The sequence below is a fragment of the Podarcis gaigeae genome, assembly GCF_964106915.1.
Source record: "Podarcis gaigeae genome assembly, chromosome: 1".
NCBI lineage: Eukaryota > Metazoa > Chordata > Lepidosauria > Squamata > Lacertidae > Podarcis > Podarcis gaigeae.
The window spans coordinates 56,699,807-56,724,020 of NC_139678.1; the positions used below are offsets into that span (position 1 = coordinate 56,699,807).

Genomic DNA, 24,214 nt, shown 5'->3' on the forward strand with positions numbered 1-24,214 from the left:
CTCCCTTCAGACTGCTGTTCAGCAGGTGAAGCTGACCCCTGCCCATGACATGGTGTGTCAAGTAGCTTCTTCACCCCACTCTTTCCAATGTGTGATGAATGGAGGGCTGAGAAGGGGAAGCCCAAGTGCCAAGTATTCCACACAAACTCTCAACCCAGAATGATCTGTGCATAGGCTTCCCTTTCTCAGATGCCCATGCTCAACATGTTGACACATTGCCCCTTTCTACGCACAGATCCCCTTTTGCATGATTAACACCCCAAAAGGGACTTGTGTGCCTATTTTTTCTTACTCATTAGATGCCTTCTAAATGCTCACAACCAAATTCTAAGTGATAAGTGATGGAGGAATGAAATATTATCCCTGCAACAGAAGCACTATGTTGATAAAAGTATGCCTGGAACCTGGAACTACACATTTCTTATGTGAGCGGGGGGGGGGGGGGAGCGGGAATGGCCTGGAAAGGCCCTCAGTATAATTTGCCTCCCTCCATCATATATCTCTGTCCCATTCTATCTACAGCACAATGACACTTCCTCTAAATTTTCCAAGGATTCCATAGGGTTATCAGCAAATGGAGAAAGGCTAACTGATGGCTTGTAGTAGAAAGGGGGAAAACTGTGCCCTAACAAGTGGGGCCTAAGCAGAGTATATGCCTGTCATGGAAAATCACTCTTTTCCCCAAGATGTTTTGTGTCCCCACATTTCATGCCCCTGAGCTACCCAGTTCTGTGTTACTACCAGCCTTCTAATGAAATTTTCTGATTCCTCCCAAAGCCCTCCAAAGTAGAAAGGAGGATAGCCTAGCACACATATGCATAAAGTCATACTGTCTCTCTCAGTACCGGGGTCCTTCAACCTTCCCTTTACAGACTCCTTTCACATCCCTTCCAACTATACAATTCTATGTCCGAAATGTTGCCAAACAGCTAGGCATGTTCATGGGTTTGAGAAATGTGCAAGTTCAGCTCAATCTAGAACGCAGCAAGTGGAGAAAATTGTTTTTATTGATAATGGAGAGATATAGGCAAATCATAACATAACACAGGCAATTGTGTGTGGAAGACACTAGCAACAGTAGAAAAGAAACAAAAAGCTAACTTCTATAGACAAGCCTTACAATGGGGTTGTTATATGCCAGACAGTCTTAATTGCATATTTTAGCAATCAGATGGACAAAAATTTCTGCTTGGAATTCTGACAGCATCTATAAGCAAAAACAAAAAACAAACCATTCCTGCCCCACCCACAAAAGATCCCAGGAAAAGGGGATATATATCTTAGCCCCATGGGAGCTGGCTTCTAGGAACTGAACCAATTTAAGATGCTAACTTCAGTGCAAGTCAGGTGGCCATGACTATTTTTTAAATAAAAAAATTGCCTTCACTTACTGTGCTAAAGAGATTTCCCAGCTGTGTTTCCTTAAAACATTAAAGAGTCTGGACTTGCAGAGTTTATCACTTTCAAGTGTCAGCCTCATTGATAAGGCAGGGGTAATTGGTTTGGGCCAGGGACGGTCATTTCAAAATGTACTGGCATCTCACCAAGTGATTTCCATAGCAAAGGACATTGGGCTAATTACCTGGAAATGCACATTTAAACCATTGCTTCCATATCGCTTTCAACTTACCTGCCTTTAGCATGGCAGAAGGAGTATGTATATTATCAACAAAAATAAAAAATAAAAACAGATCCTGAAAAAGACATTTTTGTAACAGGCAGTGGGGGAGGGCAGTGGGGAGCTAAGGCTGCATTGTGAAGGTAAGTTCACAGAACAATACCTGAGGACGTTCAAGGTGTGCTGATGTCATCCATCTACACTGGACTTTATGGGATGCTTTCTCCACCATGTAGCTCTGCTATCTGTTTGCAGCACTTGTAGCATAACAGTCCCTCTCTCCCCTTGTTACTCGATGATAGCAGCACTCAGGACACCACTTTCCACAACCACCGCTGCATGGATGCTGGCCAATGAGTCCTTTCAGATATGTCCACCTTCGTAGTATTCTGAAGATCTGAACTTTTTCTAGGGGGCATCTTTATTCACTGAGCCTCTGTTCTAGTTTGAAAGCATTAACTTGAGATGTCTAACTTGCTATAATTAGAAACCACCATTCTTGCACTTCCTTGATAGTTCCTTAAAAAAATACAACACTCCCAAATCCTTTCTCTAAATAATCAATTATGCAGCTTCCTCAAACATTTCCTATGTGGAAAAACATTTGCTTCCACCTTTCCCTCATAAGGCTCACAAGTTTATTGCTCTCATGTTCCATGATAATTTTAAGAATATTTTTAGGCCACCTTTCAGGGTAGAAAGTCCACTCAAGGAGACTTAAACAAATTGGAAGTAATCAAAACAACATAGGAAGCTGCCTTATGTGAAGCCAGAGCACTGGTCCACCTAGTATGGTCTATGCTGACGGGCAGAAGCTGTCCAAGGTTTTCAGACAGGGGTTTCTGCCAGCCTTACCTAGAGATGCCATTCGGAGCTGGGACCTTCAGCTTGTGAAGGATGTGCTCTGCTATGGTCCTTCCCAGAATCAGTGCCAGTTCCAAACACCACGATGTACCACCTTCAAATTTTGAAATTTTACTTCACCTACAGGACAGCTGTGTATGTTGCAAAGGGCGCAGTGTTGGCGAGACCCCAGCCGCCAATCATCTTAATTTGCTCAGAGACCTCTGTTTAAATTAGCATATGCAAATTCGCATCATGGGCTTATGCCCTTGAAGCTTTTAAGAACCTAGAGGCGCCCCTGTACCTAACCCTCAGGGTCTGCAACTGCAGTCTGCTTCTAGCAAACAGGCTCACTGAAATGGAAGGACATCTCAAGATCTAATATGGTGTGCATTCACAGATGATTCTTGTTTTGCCACTTTATTATCATCATTCGTACTACAGCATACATTATAATTATTCCTACTTGCCTAGAGCAATAACAATTCTTTCCAGTTTACTAGAAAAACTGCTCAAACCACTTGGGTTGATATACAGGTACACATCAGCAGGTAAAACTCCTATTAATTGTATACAGAAAAGCTTGAGGAACAAATTATCAAAACAGACATGATGACACTTCAAGGTCAGGAAGGCAAATAAAAAGTCCTTTAAAAAGAATTGTGAAGTTTAATATATTGGTCATCCCACACTGTAGTTTTTCAGGTTTTCAAAATCTCACAGAAACCCATAATGAGAGTTGATTCTAAAGGTCTGTAGCTTGTGTCTGATGCATTAGGCTCATATATATACTAAAAATAAAATGACACTGTTCCAAAGGTTATTTATAGCGAAAGCATCTTTTACAGTTAATTAAAATTTTATTCTCAAATATATCTTGAAAGCCTAATTTTTAAAAAGCAAACTTTTATTTCCCCCCATCTTAGCTGCACTGAATGATTGAAACCTAGTCGAGGACCTTGCAACTAAAATGAAAATATGAGCATGCTATTTCCACTTTTTACTGTGATGGCATTTTATATTCATCGTAAGCACCACGTTTTCAGTCTTGTCTTTGAGAAGATTGTTTGTCAACCCATAGAAATAAGGTGATTGATGATTGAATAAATCATTAGGCGTGAAAAGAAGTGTGCTTGCAAAGGATGTGTCTGGGAGAAGAGACAGGTTGTCTCGGAGGCAAGAGAAGCATACGGTAAAAGGAGAAGGCGACTGTTGTTTCTGGCAAAGATTCAGATCATCTTCCAAGGACTTCTTCACCGCAGGAGTTTTCAATGTAGGACCATCCTCTGCAAGGGAAAATTCCTGTGGGTAAAAGGGAAATAGGAAAGCATGGCGTGAATTCTAGGAAAGTCGCCAGTTTAGGTACTCTGACAGGGATGGGGAACCTGTGGTGAACCTTCAGATGCTGGACTAGAACTCCCAACATGCCTGGCCACCAGCCATGCTGCCGGCTGGTGCTGATGGGACTTAGTAGGTTCTATGGATTCAGGAGAGAAACTCAATACTATTAAATTCTGCAGAAAAGCAGTCATTTCATAACTTGTGGTGGTTGCTCTGCTCGAGGAGCTGGGTTAGAGGAGAGAGATGACCAAATATCATCTGACAGACCCAGGATATATTCCACTGTGAGTGTTTTGTGGCTACTATGATGTTACTGGGTTACAAACCATTTGTAAATTTATTGTTTCCACAGGTATTGTTATTTACAGTAGCTGTCTGTACCACTACATCATCCTTGACACAAGCCTTGTTGGTTGCCTTTATGACTATTCACTCACCATCTGTGGTGTGTGATAAAGGGAATATTTTGCTGCATACCATATTAACTGTAAGCTATAACCACTGCTTAAAAAAAGACAGTGGGTTTGGTTATTTGGAGCTTCCTTAGAGGGTAAAGATACAGCATTATGTCCTCTGTCAAAAATGTGCATTAGAGTCCATGCGAATGGTGTGCAAGTATATTCACGTACTCTAAAGGAGAAATTGTGCCGAAGTAGAGGATTTGACTTCTGAGCATCTTGCCTTTCTGCCTCTTCAACACTATATTTAAAACTCCTGACAAGAGTGTCTTCTCTTACAATAACCAACCTATAAAATCTACCTCCCCTGAGACTTAAATACACACACACACATCACCTTCTTATCTTGCTTAGATCTTTCAGTCTGATCACTAGCCAAAACCCTGGACCAAAAATGACTTAAGAGAAACAGAAATAAGTTGAACATGCAGTTGGAACATGCTAGGGTCTAGCAGGTCCCCACTGCAAGCTAAATAATGTGTATTACATTGTGGTTCTATCCTTCCTAACTCCTTTAAAGAAAGAAGACAGCATTCTCAGCCCAGCAGATGTCTTTGACAGAGATTAAATTTTAACCCATGGGTAGCTCCATGAAAAATGGGTTTTCAAAACCTCTGTGTTCTGAAGGATGCTCCTGAGATGATTGACACAAAGAGCTTGTTAAATTTTCAGTCAGCCTCCTGCTTCCTGCAAGGGCAGGACTGTCAGTTCTAGATACAGAGACGTTCCATCTATTCACAGAGCAGGTAAAAACACAGATAACAACCATGTAAGGTTTCTGTGACACTGCTCCCCATTAGTCTTTCCCACCCATGGCTCAACGAAGGTTTGGGGGCTTTCCCTGCTGGGACTATGTAACATTTCCTAAAAGGATGTTGGATTCAGGGTGTGCCAATACCAAGTCCTGCCAGCAAGTTCTGAACTAGGATAGATTTTTTTTACTTAAGAGTTACACCTACATATTCAAGTGTTATTTTTGGACATAACTCAGAGGTCAATGTTCTTTCTTTGGTCCAAAAGAACACCGGTTATTCCTTCAGCTCATCATTATGAGGCAGAGACACAGCTATCCACAACTTCTGGCAATCTGAATTTGCTACACGCCTCCAATATCTGCATGCTGGACATAATTATTAGACTAGAACTGTAGGGTTGGAAAGGACTGTGAGCATCATCTAATACAGTGGTACCTCGGAAGTCGAACGGAATCCGTTCCGGAAGTCCATTCCACTTCCAAAACATTCAGAAACCAAGCCGCAGCTTCCGATTGGCTTCCGGGTTTGCGGCGTTCGGGAGCCAAAACGTTCAACTTGCAAGGTGTTCAGGATCCAAGGTATGACTGTACAACCCTCTGCAATGCAGGAATATGCAACTAGCCCATTGGGGGATTGAACCAGTGACCTTGGCGTTATAAGCACCATGCTCTAACCAACCCAGCTAACCGGCAACTGCAACGTAACCCCATGGGATTTAAAGGATATTGTTTTGACTTCTATACAAATGCCTTGATGTTTCATGTGATTTCCACTTTCCATCTGATTCTGCCCAGTGCATGCTTCTAAAAAGCCCTTGCTACAGCTTTGCATTTGCCCACTTCCTACTTTGCAATGGCCACATTGTATTGAGCTATCTAGCAAGGACCTAAGCAGCAAGTTTGAAAAGGCTATTATTTATTTTGATGGCTTGCTGAAGTCAGGAAAATAATACCCTCTTTTAAATGCTGTTGCAGAAAAGAGTCAATTTTCATTTTAGTTAGCGACGATCAGGATCTATTCCTAGATTTGCTGAATAAAGATTTAATCATTAATTCCGTGGCGGAAGCAGAGGCATCACAACATTGGAGTAAAAGCAGGCAGGCTTAGATAGATCTTCTCTGCATTGTGGATTCTCCCCTCTTCCCCTAATCCAAGGTGTCTTGTCTCAATATCATTGGACCGTCACTAAACACCTCACTGTGTTCTTCACAATGCAGAAGCTCAGCACCCTAGTCTGGAAAGCTGGGAGTATATAATTTATTTTTTTGTTTTTGGAGCACTTGGTCTTAGTCTCAAGCAGAAAGAAGCACAGCAGGAAAGTCAAAGCAGATTGTGGATGTTGGGAGGGAGAGAGATGAGAAACGTAATAAAACCAGTCCCATAAATTTAGGCCAGGCAAAGGTTTCTAGGAAACAAGATGCGAGTTGGTGGAGACGAGACAAGGCGAGCCACACCATGCATAAAAAGCAAATCCTCAGAGCTGATCTCCACCCCTTCTGCCATTCCAAGCATATCTATATGAAAGTGTTTTGTGAGCAATCGGGAAACGGTGCGACCCTGGAGAAATAATTAAGAAATGCGCTCTACTGGCTGGTGGCATCTGTCCCGAAAGGGAACAAAGTGTCTTTTGTGAAGCCTTCTCCGCAGGAAAAAAAAAAAGCCTCCTAGAGTTTGAACAGCATCCACAGCCTCCCCTGGAATTAAACCCAAAGCAAAGCTTTATTGTTCCCTTTCACTTTGACTGCCGCGTGTGGGGGTGAAAAATCCCAAGAGGTTTTAAAATATTACTGATAGGCTAGGCTTGGCTGCTTTTTTCCCAGGACATGAATCAACTTTATTGCGAAAAACAAAAAGCCATTAGTGTTATTGAGGCACAGACAGTGTCGGTGAATATACGCAGGGGTGAAGGGGTAAACAAATACTTTCAGCAGCATGAAAATACGCTTCTGCTGTTTTAAAAATGGACAGAAAAGGGATATTTTAAAGAATTGCCCAGAAAGTAGTGTTGCAAAAATTTCAGGCATGAACAAAATCTTAAGAGGTAAAAGATATGAAGCATGCCACTTAAATGTCCTGAATCTCAGGTTTCAAGGGAGGGATGGACTCCAATTCTTGCATTATTTTGGGATCCTTCGCACATGACAATTCCTCTTAGTAGATTAGATCCTGTCAGTCAGATTCTCAAGTGCCCTAAGCAACGAACAAGCTTCACTGCTTTCAAGACAAGAGACTGGAGGAGAGGTTATAAAAAATAAAGTCTGCCGCAGGTAAGCCGTGCTTACATGTCATAGCAGAAGGCAACTCCATTGCATAAAAGAATGCAAATATTATTACTACTACTATTAATATTATCCATGGAGTTTTCTTGGCAGGGATAATATGAGGGCACAAGGAGAAGGGGATGACAGAGGATGAGATGGTTGGACAGTGTTCTCGAAGCTACCAGCATGAATTTGACCAAACTGCAGGAGGCAGTGGAAGACAGGAGTGCCTGGTATGCTCTGGTCCATGGGGTCACGAAGAGTCAGACACGACTAAATGACTAAACAACAACAACTATTAATATTATTACTTATTAATAAACACTCTCAACATGTCTCAATCACAAGTAGATAAAAATGGAGTACTTTTCCCTAACAGATCTGAAAAGACTATCACTGCATCAGCTCTAATTGGTTAGACATTTTGAGATATAAAAGTAGATTCCTTATGGGACAAGTTAGAAACAACTTTAGTCCAATTGATTTCAATGGTAAGTAAGTTCAATTAACTCAATTTGAATCCAATTCATCACCTTCCTGATTTGATCCCATAATGTTTTCTGACCGTGAAACACATTGGTTCTGTTGCTCTACAACAGCAAACATAATAAAAGACCTTTACAACTTTGGGGATTTTCACATCTCTTTGGTTGCCTGTGAATTGGTCAGTACTCCTGTTTCTCAGCTGATGTGACCCCAAAAATATCTCTGCGATGTTTCACTAACATTATGGAAGCATCAAACACATTACTTTGACTTTTTAAAGACTTGTTTTCCTGGCCACAGGACAGATCACAACATGTTCTTGTCTCAATTTATCCTAATGATCTTGTGGATTAGATTAGGCAGAGAGATAATGACTTGCTCAAGGCAACCCACAGAAAGCTTCTTGGCTCAGAGAGATATGAATTCTGACCTCCTACTACTCAAACCATATCTCTAACACTTACCAGGACCGCACCATACATTGCGTGCCTGTATTATAAAGTTGTAGCTGCTAGATAAAAAAAAAATACCTGCACCATGTCCTCAGAAGCTCAACAACCTTTGCTGATTCAACAGGGTCCATTGGCAGGCGAAGGATCGTCATCGTTGTATCGCCTATTCCTTTGGCAAGGACTTGGTGAAGGGAGAGAGTCAGCCCTAAATGGGGGGGGGGGGAGAGAGAGAATAAGCAGAGAAGTTTTCAGACTTGCCTTTAAACCTGTGAATTACAGTAGGAAAAGGGATTATTACTGCATGTGATGTCAAGGCCTATGGTGTCCACACATTCACACCAGAAGTATGAATACCTAGCTCATAGACTTAGGCTGATGTAAGGTATATTCAAAATGACATCAAGAACTTCCCATCAAAGGCAAGGTGATGGCCATTAAATGGCTAAGCAATGCTTAGCTCCAAGAACACACATGCACCATATTCCAACCCAACAAAGATGGTGCTTTCAGTAGTTGCATTCACTGTTCTTCTACAGCTTCCACAGCCTCAGTGAGGGAGGAATACGGCTGCTTACTGCTATTGCTAAAAAGAAAACATCCCTTGTCTTAAATACTACTAGCCTCCCAAGTTAGACCAAGAGCTGGCAGCTGTTCTGCAGTGATTAAAGGATTCACTCATCTTCTAGTGCCTTGCCTTGGCTGTGCATTACACAAAGTTTTTTTATGCTATTATCACATAGCTCAGTCCCACTAGTTTTAAGGATTCCATCAAGTTAAAGGATTCTTTAAAATCCTCAATTCATTTTTAATCTTAAACCATTGATCTCTCTCTGTTTATTTCTTAACACTTCTTCCTAAACAAGGTAAATCTTTATGAAACACCTTGAAAAGGTTCAGCTCAAACAGAAAATGATGGTTAAAGACATTCCACGTCAGGCTATTCATTCATTTAGGCCTAGGCTGGAGTCCCCAGAAAGCCACTGCCAATCAGAATACACAATACTGATCTCTCCCACCACTTGCTACTAAATCCTTTAAAGTGGAGATGGCAGGAACTGAACCTGGGGCTTTCCGTTTGCAAAGCACGCCTTCTAACCCTCAGCTAACCACAGTTTGCCAAGATATTCATACTCATGGAACAATGGTTTGCTTAAGGTTTCAAAGCAAAACAGGAGCAATCCTTCACTGCAAATCCTGGCCTTTTCTGCACAACTATAGTTTATGCAAACCACAGTTTCCTGAGTTCAGACACCACAGGAAAGCCACGATGCCACCATAGTCTCTTAGCCTGACATGACATGGTTTGAACCTTGGATCTTCTTTTTTAAAAATAAAAAAAATACTTTATTTAGAATTCAACAATAACAAAGGAAAAACCCACAGTAATTGCTACATCAATACATTACAATTAACCAATTTTAACAATATATAAATAGTAACAGAAAAATTACACAACATCACTTTTAACTTACTTAAGTTTTCATATTACACTTTTATGTCTTCATCTCTTTCTTAACAAATCAAAAAGAGACAGACCAAGAAAGGAGGCACAAAAAAGAAAAAAGAAGAGGAAAAAGAAAGGGTGGATAGAATAAAGAAAAAAGAGAGAAAAGGGGGAAAGAAAAAAAGGACAAGAAAACAAAATAAACACATTTGACTTCTGATTAGACTCATTGTGTTATTATTTCTACTATTTTTTCACACACAGATTGTATTGCTTTCTCTGTTTTCGTCACATATTAAAAAAAATAATATTTGCTGTTTTACAAGGATCATTCTATTTCTGTCAGGAGATATTTGTTATTGTACTGTTTTTCCAGATACTCCATTCTTTCTGTACTTTCTGTTTTGGATAACCTCTAATTCTCTCTGTCATCATGGCCATCTGTAAATATTCTATCATTTGGACCTGCCACTCATTTATCATAGGTGTTTTGTCACTTTTCCAGTTTCTTGCAATTAAGATCCTGGCTGCTACTGTTGTGTACATAAAAAGTGGCCTAATTTCTTTTTTGATTTCTGGTGACATTATTCCCAGGAGGAAGGTTTCGAATCTTGGATCTTCTACAGGCAAGGCATGTGTTCTCTAGGGCTACACCCCCTTCACACCAAAAGAAAAACTCGTATCAGGCATTCCTTCTTCCCAGGGAACCCACACCTGTTCTCCAAAGTATCCTAACTGTTGGAGTGATAGGGTATACAGAACAAGTATATCAGTCTGAAGTATAAATAGGGTCTAAAATCAGATAACCATTGGGGGGGGGTGTCATGCAATCTATGAACCTGTTTTCCCCCACTGTGAAAGTATGTTAGGTAGACTAACAGTATGTTATACCTTGAGCACAAACTGGTGTCTTGGTTCAATGAATTGTGTTTGCGGGTGGAAAGGAAGGAACACAGCTCACCCAAGTAGGTCAGGATTTGCAGCTGGAACAGCCAATTAACACATCTGTTTTTTTCAGGTTAGCCTTAAGGAGAGAGGGGGGACAAAGTTTGTGCAGACTGAGAAAAAGCCTCTCACAGTAATTAAGTGAATTGGGGTTGAATAAACTAATACGCAGAATCAATGAAGATAATGAAAAGATGAGATGGGAGTTAACAGAGCAGGCAATAAAACTGAAGCAGATGTGGAGAGAAGGCAGTATCTAAGCATGTTGTAGACATAAGCAAGAGGAAAATGAGGAGCACCTTTCCCACCCAACGCAAGGAATCTGGTTAAATCTATACACATCTGTGAATACAAAATCTGCCTTTCTCATGAGACATCCGCTTGTGGCATGACCTGCCGTGCTCCAGCTGTGAGCAGCTTTCAACAGATATGCATCCACATCTACCAACACTCAGGGAAATGAGGGCAGCAACCAATTGCAGCAGACAGGTATAACAAAACAAAAAGCAAAGCAAAGCAAAGCAAAACGAGAAAATTAGACCAAGTTAGGGAGCATTTGTATTCCCAGCATGAACACTGGCCATCTCATGGTCCCTAGAGCATTGGGCAACCACTTTGTGTTAACCTGTAAACAGATGTTACTCAACTTATGGGGCAGACCAGCCTCTTGCTCTCATTTGCCTCTTGCTCAGCAGAATAGCAAAAGCTAAGTCTCAGGCACCGTGGTTCCTTACGGAAACTGAAATACAGCATCACATAAGCAATAGTATAGGTGCAGAGTTAGTGTGATGGGAGAGGAAGGCAGAGACTTGGGGGTTCAGTGGGACTGCAGACTGCCCCTTGAGCAACAAGGCCCAAACCAAAATAATTCCCTCTGAGAAACCACAGCCTTCATTCCCCCTTCTACTCCTCTCACTTTTAATACACCATGATTTTATTGCTATTTTCTGGCCGTCAAGTTTATGTAGCTTTTTGTTGTCACTGTCACTGCTTGTACACCTGCATGTAACCATAAAGGTTCGGGGGGAAATCAACAGGCAAAAGAAAGGTGGCAGGAGGGGTGCAAGTGGCACATCCAATCTGCCGCAATCCATTTCTGCAGAGCGGCAGCAGAACGCTTGCTAATGCAGTGAAGATCCTGGGAAGTCTTGAGTGTTTTGTGACACATGGCGAGATGCTCCCCAGTGTATTCATCTTCCACACAGTCTATTTTACTGCCTATCCATCATCTGGAACAGGCAAAAAATGAGAAAGAAAAACCCACACCAACCAACCAACCAACTCCCCTTCAAGGTGTCTTGAGAATGAGTTTATGTAAGATATCATTCAAGCACATATAGCTGTAAAGCTACTGCTAGGGGAGAAATGCTGGTGGGGGCGGAAACATAGGTGGGATATTGGAAAATATTTAACAGCCAAAGGGGAGGACGTGGCATCAGGAAGCAGAAGCAGGAGACAAATTCAGGAGCTAAAAATCAATGAACTGCTTTAAGGGCACTTACAGATTTGATAAAGATTGTAGTATGTAGAGACTGAGGGCATTTCATGAAAATGTAGCCCCATCAACAGCCCCATATATACTCCCTTGACTCTCCAGTTGTAATCTTAATGGTGGATCATCCTAACTCAGAAAAGAAGTGATGCAAGGCTGCTCAGAGCCCGGCCTTCCACTCCAGCCTCACAACTGGAAATGGAGTCGCAATGGCAATTCCTCTGGCCTGGCAGAAAGATGTGCTGCAATGCACAAGGAACATATGGCTCAAGAAGTTTTAATAGAAAGGAAAGGATCAAACAGACGTGAAACCCCACTGAAATGCAAGTGTAAATGGGAACTCCAGGTGCATACCAGAGTTCCCATACCCATCACAGGGAAAGATGATAAGTAACTCTTGAGATATTTCATCATCTGACAACTTGAAACTTATGCTATTCATTGAGTGACACCAACAGTAACAACATGAATCACCATGTCCTTGTTAGAGGTGCATCTTAATAAGCATTATGAAGGACTGGTGTACACTCAGCACCCACAGTCTCCATGTACTAATGTCTACAGCCTACACCTTGTTTTCATAGAGTCATAAGTGTTGGAAGGGAACTCGAGGGCCATTTGGCCCAACCCCCTGCCATCCATGAATCTTTTGCCACGGCAATGTAGGAATCTTTTGCCCAACGTGGGGCTTAAACCCACAACCCTGAGGTTAAGAGTGTCATGCTCTACTTCCTGAGCTATCCACAGGGCACCTATGTTACACCTATGTCTACCCTTTCTCAACAGTTCATTGGGAGTCCTTCTTCATTCCCCCCTTCTCCATCCCAGCACTGGTAGTTTGCAGGTACCCACTTTGAAAATATCCCTTTAAGGTGGAAATGCTGAGGAAATATAGGGAGCTATTGTCCGGACTCAACCTACATATGATTCCAACTGCTCCCAATACATTAATTGATCTGGATGTAATGGCCTTCCCTTGGAGACAGCTGGCATTTAGTTTTAGTCATATTGGTCTTCTATAAATGATTTTAATGGTGTTGTTGGGAAAGGGACTTGAAGGCACTGAGATGCGGGAAAGGGATGTGCACCTGGTCAAAGTGCTCAGACCCTAAATGAAGCAAATGATGTCATATGCTGAGTGGCCATTTATGGCCATGCAACCAAATATACTGGAAATGGGATGATGGAGTCAATGACCTCATCCTGTTCTTTGCTTACACAGCCAGAGGTGGTGAGGGCAACATGAATAACTCCATCAATTTACTTTCCTATATTTTTCCATGGAAGCAAAATCATTTCCCTTAGTTGTTGGACTAAAGAGGATTCCAGAATAGGATGGGGAGGAGCCGAAGGAATAGCCTTCCTGTTCTAGGAAAGGAAAACAGTTCAAGACACAGGAGGAAAACTCGCTCTTCTTACTATGAGCTGCTTCATACAGTAGAGATTTCTATACAGATTGGCACTTCTGTGTAGAAAATAGCTGCCGTGTCAGTCGGGGTTTTCCGTTCACACCTGTATATGGCAAAACGGCACATATCTATACTGCATTCTTCTCACGACAGTAGAGCTTTCCCACAAAGAAGCACATGAGTTGGAGAGGAAGAGAAGGGGGGAAACTTGCAGTCCTTGAACTGTTTAGTTGAGTGGGGACAGGGGTGGTCTGAAGAATGGATGGGTGGGTGGGTGGTCGTGGCACCTAATCCCTATAATCTCACCTAAATCCCAGCAGAGCCACCACCAGCCTCCCTCAGGCAACCAAAGCTCCCACCAATGCTGCCTCAAAAGTCTGTCTTATTTTGGAAAGAACTCAGCTGCTGTGGCTGAAAAGGGAGGTGGGAGAACCCACCCATCCCACTTGGAGAAGCAAGGATGGACACTCTGGGTTTCCCACTGGTATTGAAGAAGATTCCTGGCACAAGATGCGTGGATGGGGAGTAGAAAGAGTTCTGGAAGCGAGAAGAGCAACTAGGAAGGGCACAGGGAGGAAACCAAAAAGGGACTTTTGTGCTCTCTAAGGGCATGTTATGCTGGGAGTGGAGGCAGTGGTCCATGTCTAAAATGAATGGTGCTGGGGCTGAAGCCCAAACAACTGTCACACCATGAGCCTGCACGTTTCTAAATTTGCATGTGGGCATGGATAACTTCCAATTGCTCAGTAGTCAAGATAATGTGCTCCTAGCGTACTCAGAGGTATTTTCTCTCACACATTCAAGGACCCAGCCCTGGTAATTGAAAACAGATCCCTAAGAGCCCTAGTATAATGAAGCACCATTCTTTTTGGGCAGAGGAGTTCCTTACAGGTATTTCATTTTTTGGTACCAAGGTAATGTGTATGCATGGCAATCCATTGCAGGTAACTCGCATCTTGAGTGAAGGTTTGGTTAAGGGGGAGCACACATATACATACAAAAAAGCCAGGATCTCCTGGAAAGGGATGCTGTTTGCCTGGCTTTGGGAAAGAGCCATGAGGGCTCTGGCAGTGTCCTAGAGCCCTCACGCCTCCTTACCAAAGTCTTGTAAGAGCTTGGCCAGCTTTGGGAAGGCGGGGGGGGGGGGGAAACTCTAGGACCCTGCCAGAGCCTGGCGCCTCCTTCTCAAAGTTCATGGACCTCACTTACCTGACTCTGGGCTGGGGATGTTAGGGCTCTGGGATCCTGTGAGGCAGGTAAGCTCACAATCATCACACACAGAGAGAGATTCACTTTAAAGGGGTAGCCAGTGAGAAAATGGGGCTGCAGCAAAATGTCCCACACAATCTTCAGACATGAGCGTTCTGCTATTGTCATCAACAGAGTGGAGTGGACACGCCAGAGAAACGTTTGGAGGCTACAGACCCAGGAACCCTAGATGTGCATGGAGGGGAAAGTGGTTGAGTTTTACATACTGATTGACAAAAGAAAGCATCAGGCAAACATCTCCCCCCCCCACCCCTCTTGTGGCTGTGACCTGTGGGTGTGACAGTGTATGTGAACTTCTTTATGCATTTCCATGCAGAAAATTAGACATGTGTGAAGCAGCTTCCAGGTTCTATCTTTCAAAAAACACAAGCTTGAAATGTAGATGGGGGGGGGGCATGTTCACAGCAGCCCTGTTGAAGGCAGCAAAAAACGCAGCTGTTTCAAAAGCAGCTCACAGACTCTGCCGTGCGTGGCGCATTCTCACCTCAAAAGCTCTCAGAACAATTTCTGTACATTATATGCAATGATGTTTCTTTGGAACGGCAGCGCGTGTGCCACTCATTAGCATGTCACCAAGAGCAACATCTGCAGTGATGAGCCAGAATTATTATTAGTGCTCCTTCCACCCAGCCCCTCTTTTATCACTCCCCCTATGCCTCCAAAACTTATTTACCAGAAAACTGACACTCTCGCTGAGGAGATCAGATTCTGGGAATCAGGGAATATGACAGTATTAGTAGAGAAGCTTCCCCAAACCCTCTGATGCTCTTTATTAATTTAGAATCCCATGAATATCAATGAAAAATTGAAGAAAAGAGGCATAAGATGCTTGTCTCTTGTGAGGGGTGAATGATGTGGCAGGTTTCAGTCTTTTTGCATGTCATATTATTTTATATTTTATATTTTGCTCTATGCACTGTGATGCTAACATAGACAAGCATATTTCAGGGGAATAAAATGATTTCTAGGTTGTGATTTCTGTATGGTCAAAACTCCAGATTGGGCCAGTACATTTAGTACTTGGGTAGCCTTGCAAAATAAGGAGATGACACAGTTGTTTCCTGTTTCCTGTATGTAGTACCTTTACTGCTGACCCACCTTCTCCTTGTTGACCACCCACAGGACTATACTGTCCCCAGAGCCCGCAATTGTCAGCAGCACACATGTCCAGAACTAACTTTGCTGCTCTGCAGAATACAGAAGTGTTGGTGTTTTATTCCATACCACAGTGCTGTTAACAGCCTATGAAACAGAGATATACATCAGCTGATTAAGACCTGTCTCTGTTGGATCGAACCAAGTGGTTGTCTAGCACTTCTAAGGCCTGCTTCAGATGTAATGGGGAAACCCTATATTCCTGCTAGATGGATCCCTGACCCCTCCATGCACATCATCCCTGACCCCTCCCATACCTGCTGCTCCTGGTATACAAAAGATAAGAGGAGGTTAAAGCAAAAGAGATACTTCCAAAGTAAACCATATGTTCACATACACATGTAAACAGTCCTGTTCACATTCAAAAGTGGCTTGTTTAATTGATAGCTCATTAAAGGAAGCCAACGTTTGAAGCCACAGTTTGATCTTGGCTTCAGTTTAATCAAACTACAGTTCCCAATGCCTGAACAGGTCAAGGAACTGTGGTTTGTTTTGAAAGTGGAAGCAGATGCATCCAAGTTCCTCTTGGGTGCCAAGACGGAGAGAGCAGGGTGGAACACCTGAACCCAAGACCTCATTCACATGGCAGGAAGCCATTGATGCATCTGAACTGGGGCTTAGCAACAACCAGTTAGATGCCCCTCAAAAGTTCAAAAGCAGAGCAAAATAGATCGTCCCCTGTTCTCTGGTAATCAAAATCTTAAAGTATGGCAGCAGCAACGCTCCAGGGAGTGGAAGAGTGAACCTTCAGCTGAATAGCCACCAGTACCCTTCCCAGCAACCTATTAACAATCAATCAGTTTGATTGTACGTCTTTTCCAAAGTCAAACAGATGAGCAAATCTCTCACCTTTGTGGAAATTCTCCTGATTAGCTGGTAATGGGATGTGTGGCTTGAATAAAATTAATCTGTCCCTAACAGCAAAAAGCTTGTGCAGCAGAGATGACAAATAGCCGATCTAATTCACCTTCATATGACCAAACTTCCATTTTATTGCATTCAGTCTCCTCCCTTTCATCTCTACAGTAGCTACTCACAAACAATAATGTCAGAGAAAAATGTGCTAAAACAGGAAGGGGGAAAGGACTTTGCAAGTCCTTTCACTGGAACTTCAGGATTTGCTACTGAGAAGCTAAGGAAAAGGACACAGAAAAGTTTTTCCCACCGGAGTGTCTGCTCCGATAAGACCTTGCAACTGACAGATGAGAATATGCTGTGCGCTTGGTTTATAAATATATCTCGTCGTCCCCCCTTCCTACATACTTATATATTACTTCAGTGCTTGGACCAGGCAGAATCTTCTCTTGCTGTCATGCTTCATTCCTCAGAGTGCAGATTAAAGGCAGGAAGCAAGGAAGACACTGGGATTAGCCTGAAGTTCTCCCTTGAAAATCAGGAGACCAGACACAAAAGATTCTTGGGGACATATGAACAAGCAGCTGACGTCTGTCACCACAGACTGCCAGAACATGAATAGACATGTTGGGACAGGGCTTGCTTGTCCCTGTATCCAGAGATTTGAAACAGCAAGGCAGCAGGTTGGTAAACAGAGGCGAATTCAGAAGCCACAAATATGCTGGTATTCTCAAAGATTCTATTATGCCACCACTTACAAGACATTCAGCAGCAGGCCTTTGTTTTAGTTCCACTGCCAGGGGAACTGCATGGTGAGGTGGCACGACATAGGGTCTTCTCAGTGGTGGCACTCTGGTGTCTCAAATGCCTTCCATTTGAGGATTCACCTGGTGTTCCATCTTACTTGAGTTTCAAGCTCTAGTTAAAAACCCATCTTTTAAGCCAGGGGTTTGCAGGAGGTTGTGATGTGGTCAGCCACTACTGTGTACAGTAACACAATTGCTGTATTACTATATCCCCCCCTTTTTGTTTAAAACAAACACAAAACAACTGCATACAGTCAGAGAATCATCTCTGTGCTATATTACTATGAATTGTTTTTTTTTTTTTTAAAAAAAGGGGTTTAAATTGTAACATTTGATATGTGTTATAACCCACCCTGGGATATGGATGATGGACAGACTTATAAATAGAAGCAAACAACAGTAATAAAAAAATAAAGGGACTCGGGTCCTCTCTGACCTCTTTATTACATTCAACCTTCTTCCTAAGAACTATATAGCACTGGGAAGCAGTTGTAGAATGATTTTTACACATCCTCCTGATCCACAATTGTTCTGCCCCTCAAGCTGGCCTGCTTATCAGTATTTCCAAAGCTTCCTACAACAAGGAAAAGTCTGGTGTTTTGATTAAACTTTGAAAGGCATTTGGCTGTCCAAATACTGGAATACTGGACTAGTCTGATCTTGCTGGTTCCAACCTTTGTGTTCTTATATGCTCTCATGTCCTTTAGCAAGGCAACTTTGCAAATAGTTAACTTGCCAGTCTGCTCTGCAATTTGCCACCTCTTTTCTTTTCTTTTTAAATACATTTTTATTAGTTTTTAACATATTAATTAACATTCATACAACAGAACTTCACATCTTATACAATATTTTTTGGACTTCCATCAACGCCTCTGATGATTTTCCATTCTTATCACTTATTATGCATTTCTGAATTTCATATTACCTTTAATTGTCTTTAATAATAATTCTCCTCATTGTCTTTTTTGCAATATTTCCAATAATTCACCCTACAAAACTTCTTGCAAATCTACTAGCATAATCTGTCCATCACAATAACATTTCAAATAGTCCGTAAATTTACTCCAGTCTTCTGAGAATCTCTGATCCCACAGGTTTAGAATCCTTCCTGTTAGTTTATCTAATTCTGCATAGCCCATCAATTTCATTCTCCACTCTATTTGCCACCTCTTTTCTTTCCACCACCTCAATGGCATCCTGAATTTTCCTCAACTAGAATAAATGCACTTTAATTGCCATGATTTCAGTGGAATTCAGTACAGGTACACCTGAATTTCCAGAATTGCATCAAAGGATTTAAAAAATAGCAGTACATGGTCTACACTAACTCTTTGAGGTGAAGTTGTTGCTGCTAACTGTTGATTCACAGTAAATGAAAGTTGTCTGCCAAAAAGATACACATGGAAATGGCATTGTGTAAGGCATTCTAGGGAGCAAATTATGATTCACTTTGATTATTCTAATGATCCTATAGAAATAATCAACAAATTTCTCCTTTAATATACCACCAGATGCCTAGCTCACAACTCACAGATGGGCTGATGAGATGGATTCCTAGCTCTGGAATTTGTTCTCTCTTCATGTTAGGAGGCAAACAAAAATTGAAAATAGGGGGCATTCATGTGGTTTGGGGTGTTTTTTTGGGGGGAGGTGTGTGTGTGATAGCTGTCAACGTTTCCCTTTTTTAAATAGGATTCCTCACAAGAAAATGAAAAAGTTGACAGCTATGGTATGTGTGGGTGTGTGGGTGGGGGTGTATGTTTGATTGGACTGCTGGAGATGGAACAGATGGGGTTTTGAAGACATTCTGTATGTACAATTCTCTAATGGAATATGCTCTTCTCTTCCCAACTAATGCCAAGATCAAACTCTATTCTGGTTGTGTTTATCACAGTGAGAGATGAAAAGCTGGAGCTCGCTCACAGAGGTAAATAATCGGAGATCAATCAGCTACTAATGGAGGGACCACATCATTTTGCTCTGAGTGGGAAAGGCATGCTGGTTTGGCAAAAGAACAGTCTTCTTGATCCTTCTTCTAAAAGCTACCCATAGAGGTAAATCTATTTTTAGCTAGCTCTTGCCAATTTAAATGCAACCTAATGATAAACCCAAGCATGCTGAATATGCAGCTCGAGAAAGAGACAGACTGTGAATTCTCTTTTTACAACAGACAACTAGAAAAAATAAAGATTTTGTATTGAGGAAAAACTGCTGTAAATTTGCTAGGCACTGTTGGAATATTTCATTTGCATAGAAATACAGGAGCTGAGAGTGAGAACATTGGCCTGCCTGTTCTAGCCTACTGTGACTAGCTGCAATTCTCCAAGATCTCCGGCAAGTGGACTTTTCTCTGTCCTGTACCAAAACATATTTTAACTGGAGATATTAGGGATTGAACCTGGGAGCATGTTCCTTCCTTTTTCTTGAGCATTCAAATTTTCACACTATATTATTGTCGCTGCTGCTGCTGCTGTAGCACTTCTCCATGTGCAAAGAATTTTACACCGTTTATCTCAAGTTGCCTCAACCAAATCCTATGAAGCAGGTTAGGTTGCAAGATAACTATTTTCCCCAAGCTATTTAGTGAATCTCTTTATGTTAAACCAAGCTAAAAAAATTCAAAAACAAAGTAAGGTAGTAACTGCTCTAAAATGCACTTAGCGACACCCTCCTGCAATATGTTTCCTCAGCATGACGGTTGCCATTCAACACAGCGTTAACATTATTACTATGCCATGGATGTCAAGCTAGTTTGAATTCAGCCTTGCTCACTGACAAAACTGACTGGCAAAAGGCAGCACACAGGCAGCCATTTCATTGCCCTTATGAAAGCCGGCTCTGTGTTGTGCTGCTTGCATTCCATTTCTTGCAAGCTCAAAAATACACTGCTCTAAATTATAAGTGTTGTATCTGGGAAGATGCAAGTGGAAGGGTTTTTTTAAAAAGAAGAAGAAGAAGAAGAAGAAGAAGAAGAAGAAGAAGATGATGATGATGATCATTAGGAGCTCCACCACCTCTGCTCTTGATTGCCAGAGAAAGTTCAGGGCAGTGACTCATCCAGTCACTTGGTACAGCTTTGATAATGCATAAAATTACCAATAAGGAGTCAGGCTCATGCCACACTGCAATCATAGGAGAGGCTGAAACATGGAATGGACTCACTCAGCTCAGTATAACCAGTTGTTAAGCACTGTTATTCTTTGAAAGGTTTTATATTCTGCCATAAGTTCCTGATATTCTGAAGTTCAAACTGAATTTCTTCAGCGACAAGGATTTTTCTCATGGTCCAAAAAATTGGCTTACTGTGCTACCTCATGGTAATGTAATGTATGTTCAGTAAATAAGACACAATTTGGTGGTCAGTCAACAAATGTGCAGAACTATCTTTTCCTCCTGGTTGCCTTCTTTCTATTTACCTGACTATGTGTGTGCCAAATGTCCTGTAATGGAACCAGAATATGCTTCTTGTGGAACAAATTTAACTTTCAACTACTTGAGTTATAAAATGGTTCCAGAGTGCAGTAGCTAGGTCAACAAGGGCAAAGAATTTGATTTCCATTTCCCAAAATCAACTCATATATGGGTAAAAGTAAAGAGTCCCTGGATGGTTAAGTCTAGTCAAAAGCGGTGCTCATCTCACTTTCAGGCCAAGGGAGCAGGCGTTTGTTCACAGACAGCTTTCTGGGTCATGTGGCCAGCATGACTAAGCCGCTTCTGGAGCAACGGAACACCATGATGAAAGCCAGAGCACACAGAAACGACATTTACCTTCCCACCACAGCGGTACCTATTTATCTACTTGCACTGGTGTGATTTGAACTGCTAGATTGGCAGGAGCTGGGACAGAGCAACGGGAGCTCACCCCGTCGCAGGATTCGAACCACCGACCTTCTGATCGGCAAGCCCAAGAGGCTCAGTGGTTTAGACCACAGTGCCACCGGCATCATACATAGGAAGGGACTAGAAGAACAATAGGTAAATAAGCCTTCTTAGGCCCAAACTCAAAGGTTGTGGCATTCTTTCCTCAAAGCAGTACGAATACTCTGCAATATCCCTTGGAACGAAACAAATTTCAAAATGACAAGAAGACATATTACAGTTGGTGCCTTAACACACACACAGGGAAATGGGCAATCCGAGAGACAAAGCAAGGATCTCTACAATCAAAAATCCAATATAATTCCTCAAGGGCAGCTATCCATACAAGCCTACACACAGCATCAGGCTCTTCTCACTGCTTTACTTCAGAACACCATTCTATCACGCCAATATTTTTTTGATGCAGCAGAAAAAGTGAAGTCATTATTTAGCTTGTGCTCAGTTTCTTACTGATACTTCCTGGAACGAAGCTGCTAAAAAACCTAGCTGTTGCTCTTCCACTGTTTCATTATGCTTAGAATGGGGCACACTGATCAATGTGCTGACATGGCATAACAAATCACAATCTTACCCTGATGTAGCCAATAGCTTAGTCCAGAAAAGCTGCATCCAGATATAAGGAAGCAAATATTTAGGACTGGGATGTGAGAAAGAAAATGAAAACATTCTCACCAATTTCCTTCAGGCAGAGTGCCTTTTAACAGGCAAGAATTCCACCAAATACCAGCAATACCAGATCTTCACTGAACACCCCCAGCACTCAATGTCTCTTATTGTATACATTACAAACTGTGTTCTCAGAAACTTCAATCAGATAAGGTTAATGTTAATTGGAATTGACACTGATGGAGAAAATGGTGGAATAGGAGCTTTCTAGAGCTCTGGAAAGATGCATGGTGTTGAAGCAGGAGACCCAACCGTTTGAGCAGATTCCTGAAAGTCCCAGCAAAGGCTAACAAGGCGAGTTAGACCCCTTGGCTCCCAAGTGCTGGCTGCTGACCTACTTTTGGAGCAGAGCATACCACAATATTATGGTAATGTATTCCGTGTGAGCCAAGATATACTTACTTGACTCTAATTGTCCAGTCACGTTGTAGTAAAGTTAGTAATATTTAGAAAATTATTCTTTGGTCAAGCAAAGAGAGTGAGGCCTTGTGGGAGTTTCATCAGCCACAAGGACCCTGGGAAAGGAGTTGTGTATCTTTAAAACCCCAGACTAGCTGACTCCTCAGCTGAAAGGTTTATTAGAACCAAGGAAGTCTTGATTTAACACCTGTGTTCGAATGTGTGAACATCCCCCCTCCCAGTGATGCTATCTGTCCTTGAATTGCTTGGGAATGTATCGCTGGTTAGTTTCCACGGAAGGGAGGAAGCCTTTGATTAAAAGTTGAATTCTAAATTGGCCCAGCTGTCAAAAGGTAAATTGATTGACCAGCAAGCCGATCATTGGTGCATTCAAAAATAATTTGAGTCTTATGATTGGCTTGAGAGTTACGACGCAGGTTGCGAATTGGGAATAAAAGATCAGAGGATTATCTGCTCTTTGCTCTTTGCCTTACTCTGCAAACCGCAAAGATGCCAGGCTCTATTGTTCCAGCTTAATAGGCCACTATTCATCTTTTGAGATGGAGATCTTCAATCGTCTTCGACTAGCAGAGTCCTAAAGAACTTCAACTGTCCTATCTTTGTGTTAGAGTTGTGAGTATGTAGACTTAGTCATACTATACCAATTTGTTATTTTCTTATCTGTAATGCTCAAAAGAAGTGCCTGCTATTTTAGCATGTTTCTTATGTTATTTTAAAATAAATCTTTTTAGTATGAAACTGTTTTAGTTGTGTGCCTTTCCGGGGGGAATAGCTAAGTCCTAGCCTTACGCCTGGTTACGCTCTACCGTAGAACTTCAGCCTGCAAGACTGTAGATACAGCTTGTGGAGTAGGGGGACGGCCAAGATAACGGGTCACAGCCTTCTCCCTGGGTTGTGATTTTGGGTCCCCTGGACAAGAGGGAGTGGTGGCAGCTCTACTGAGACCTATTTGTTGTGTTTGATAAAAGTAATACGTCTGCCAACCCTGCCCTGGTGCGTCCTTGCCTGGCCGGAGAGCAGAGGCAGGAGAAGGGAGGGGCAAGAGGTTGGAGGCGACCGTTACTACACACGTCCTGATTTGAGAAACTTATATACATTTTTTTTCAAATCAATCTAAGCTATAATTTGGGTAACATTTGCATCTAGGCTTTGCTTCACCTCTCTTCTCTTCCCTCAACAGAAGAAGAGAAGAGTTTGGATTTGATATCCCGCCTTTCACTCCCCTTCAGGAGTCTCAAAGCGGCTAACATTCTCCTTTCCCTTCCTCCCCCACAACAAACACTCTGTGAGTTGAGTGGGGCTGAGAGACTTCAAGGAAGTGTGACTGGCCCAAGGTCACCCAGCAGCTGCATGTGGAGGAGCAGAGACGCGAACCCAGTTCCCCAGATTACGAGACTACCGCTCTTAACCACTACACCACACTGGCTCTCCAGATGCCTTTATGCTTTGCCTCATCTGTATCTTGGACAGTAGTACCTCAGGTTACAGACGCTTCAAGTTACAGATGCTTCAGGTGACAGACTCCACAAACCCATAAATAGCACCTCGGGTTAAGAACTTTGCTCCAGGCTGAGAACAGAAATTGCGTGGCGGCGGTGCGGCAGGCCTCCTTTGCTGAAGTGGTACTTCAGGTTAAGAACAGTTTCAGGTTGAGAACGGA

General features: G+C 42.2%; 1 protein-coding gene across 2 annotated transcripts in view; it reads right to left on the reverse strand.

The window, feature by feature from the left end:
* Nucleotides 1-989: 989 nt before the first annotated feature.
* TRIM44 (tripartite motif containing 44) overlaps nucleotides 990-24,214 on the reverse strand; it is a 91,153-nt gene continuing 67,928 nt past the window's right edge. For both annotated transcript variants that reach the window (XR_014567428.1, XM_083752727.1), the window contains 2 exons: nucleotides 8,293-8,419; nucleotides 990-3,763 (listed from right to left, as the gene is read on the reverse strand). Coding sequence is in view for 1 of the 2 variants with exons in the window: in XM_083752727.1 (XP_083608853.1) it covers nucleotides 8,332-8,419 (88 nt within the window). In the remaining variant the exon portion in view is untranslated. The remainder of the gene's footprint in view (nucleotides 3,764-8,292; nucleotides 8,420-24,214) is intronic.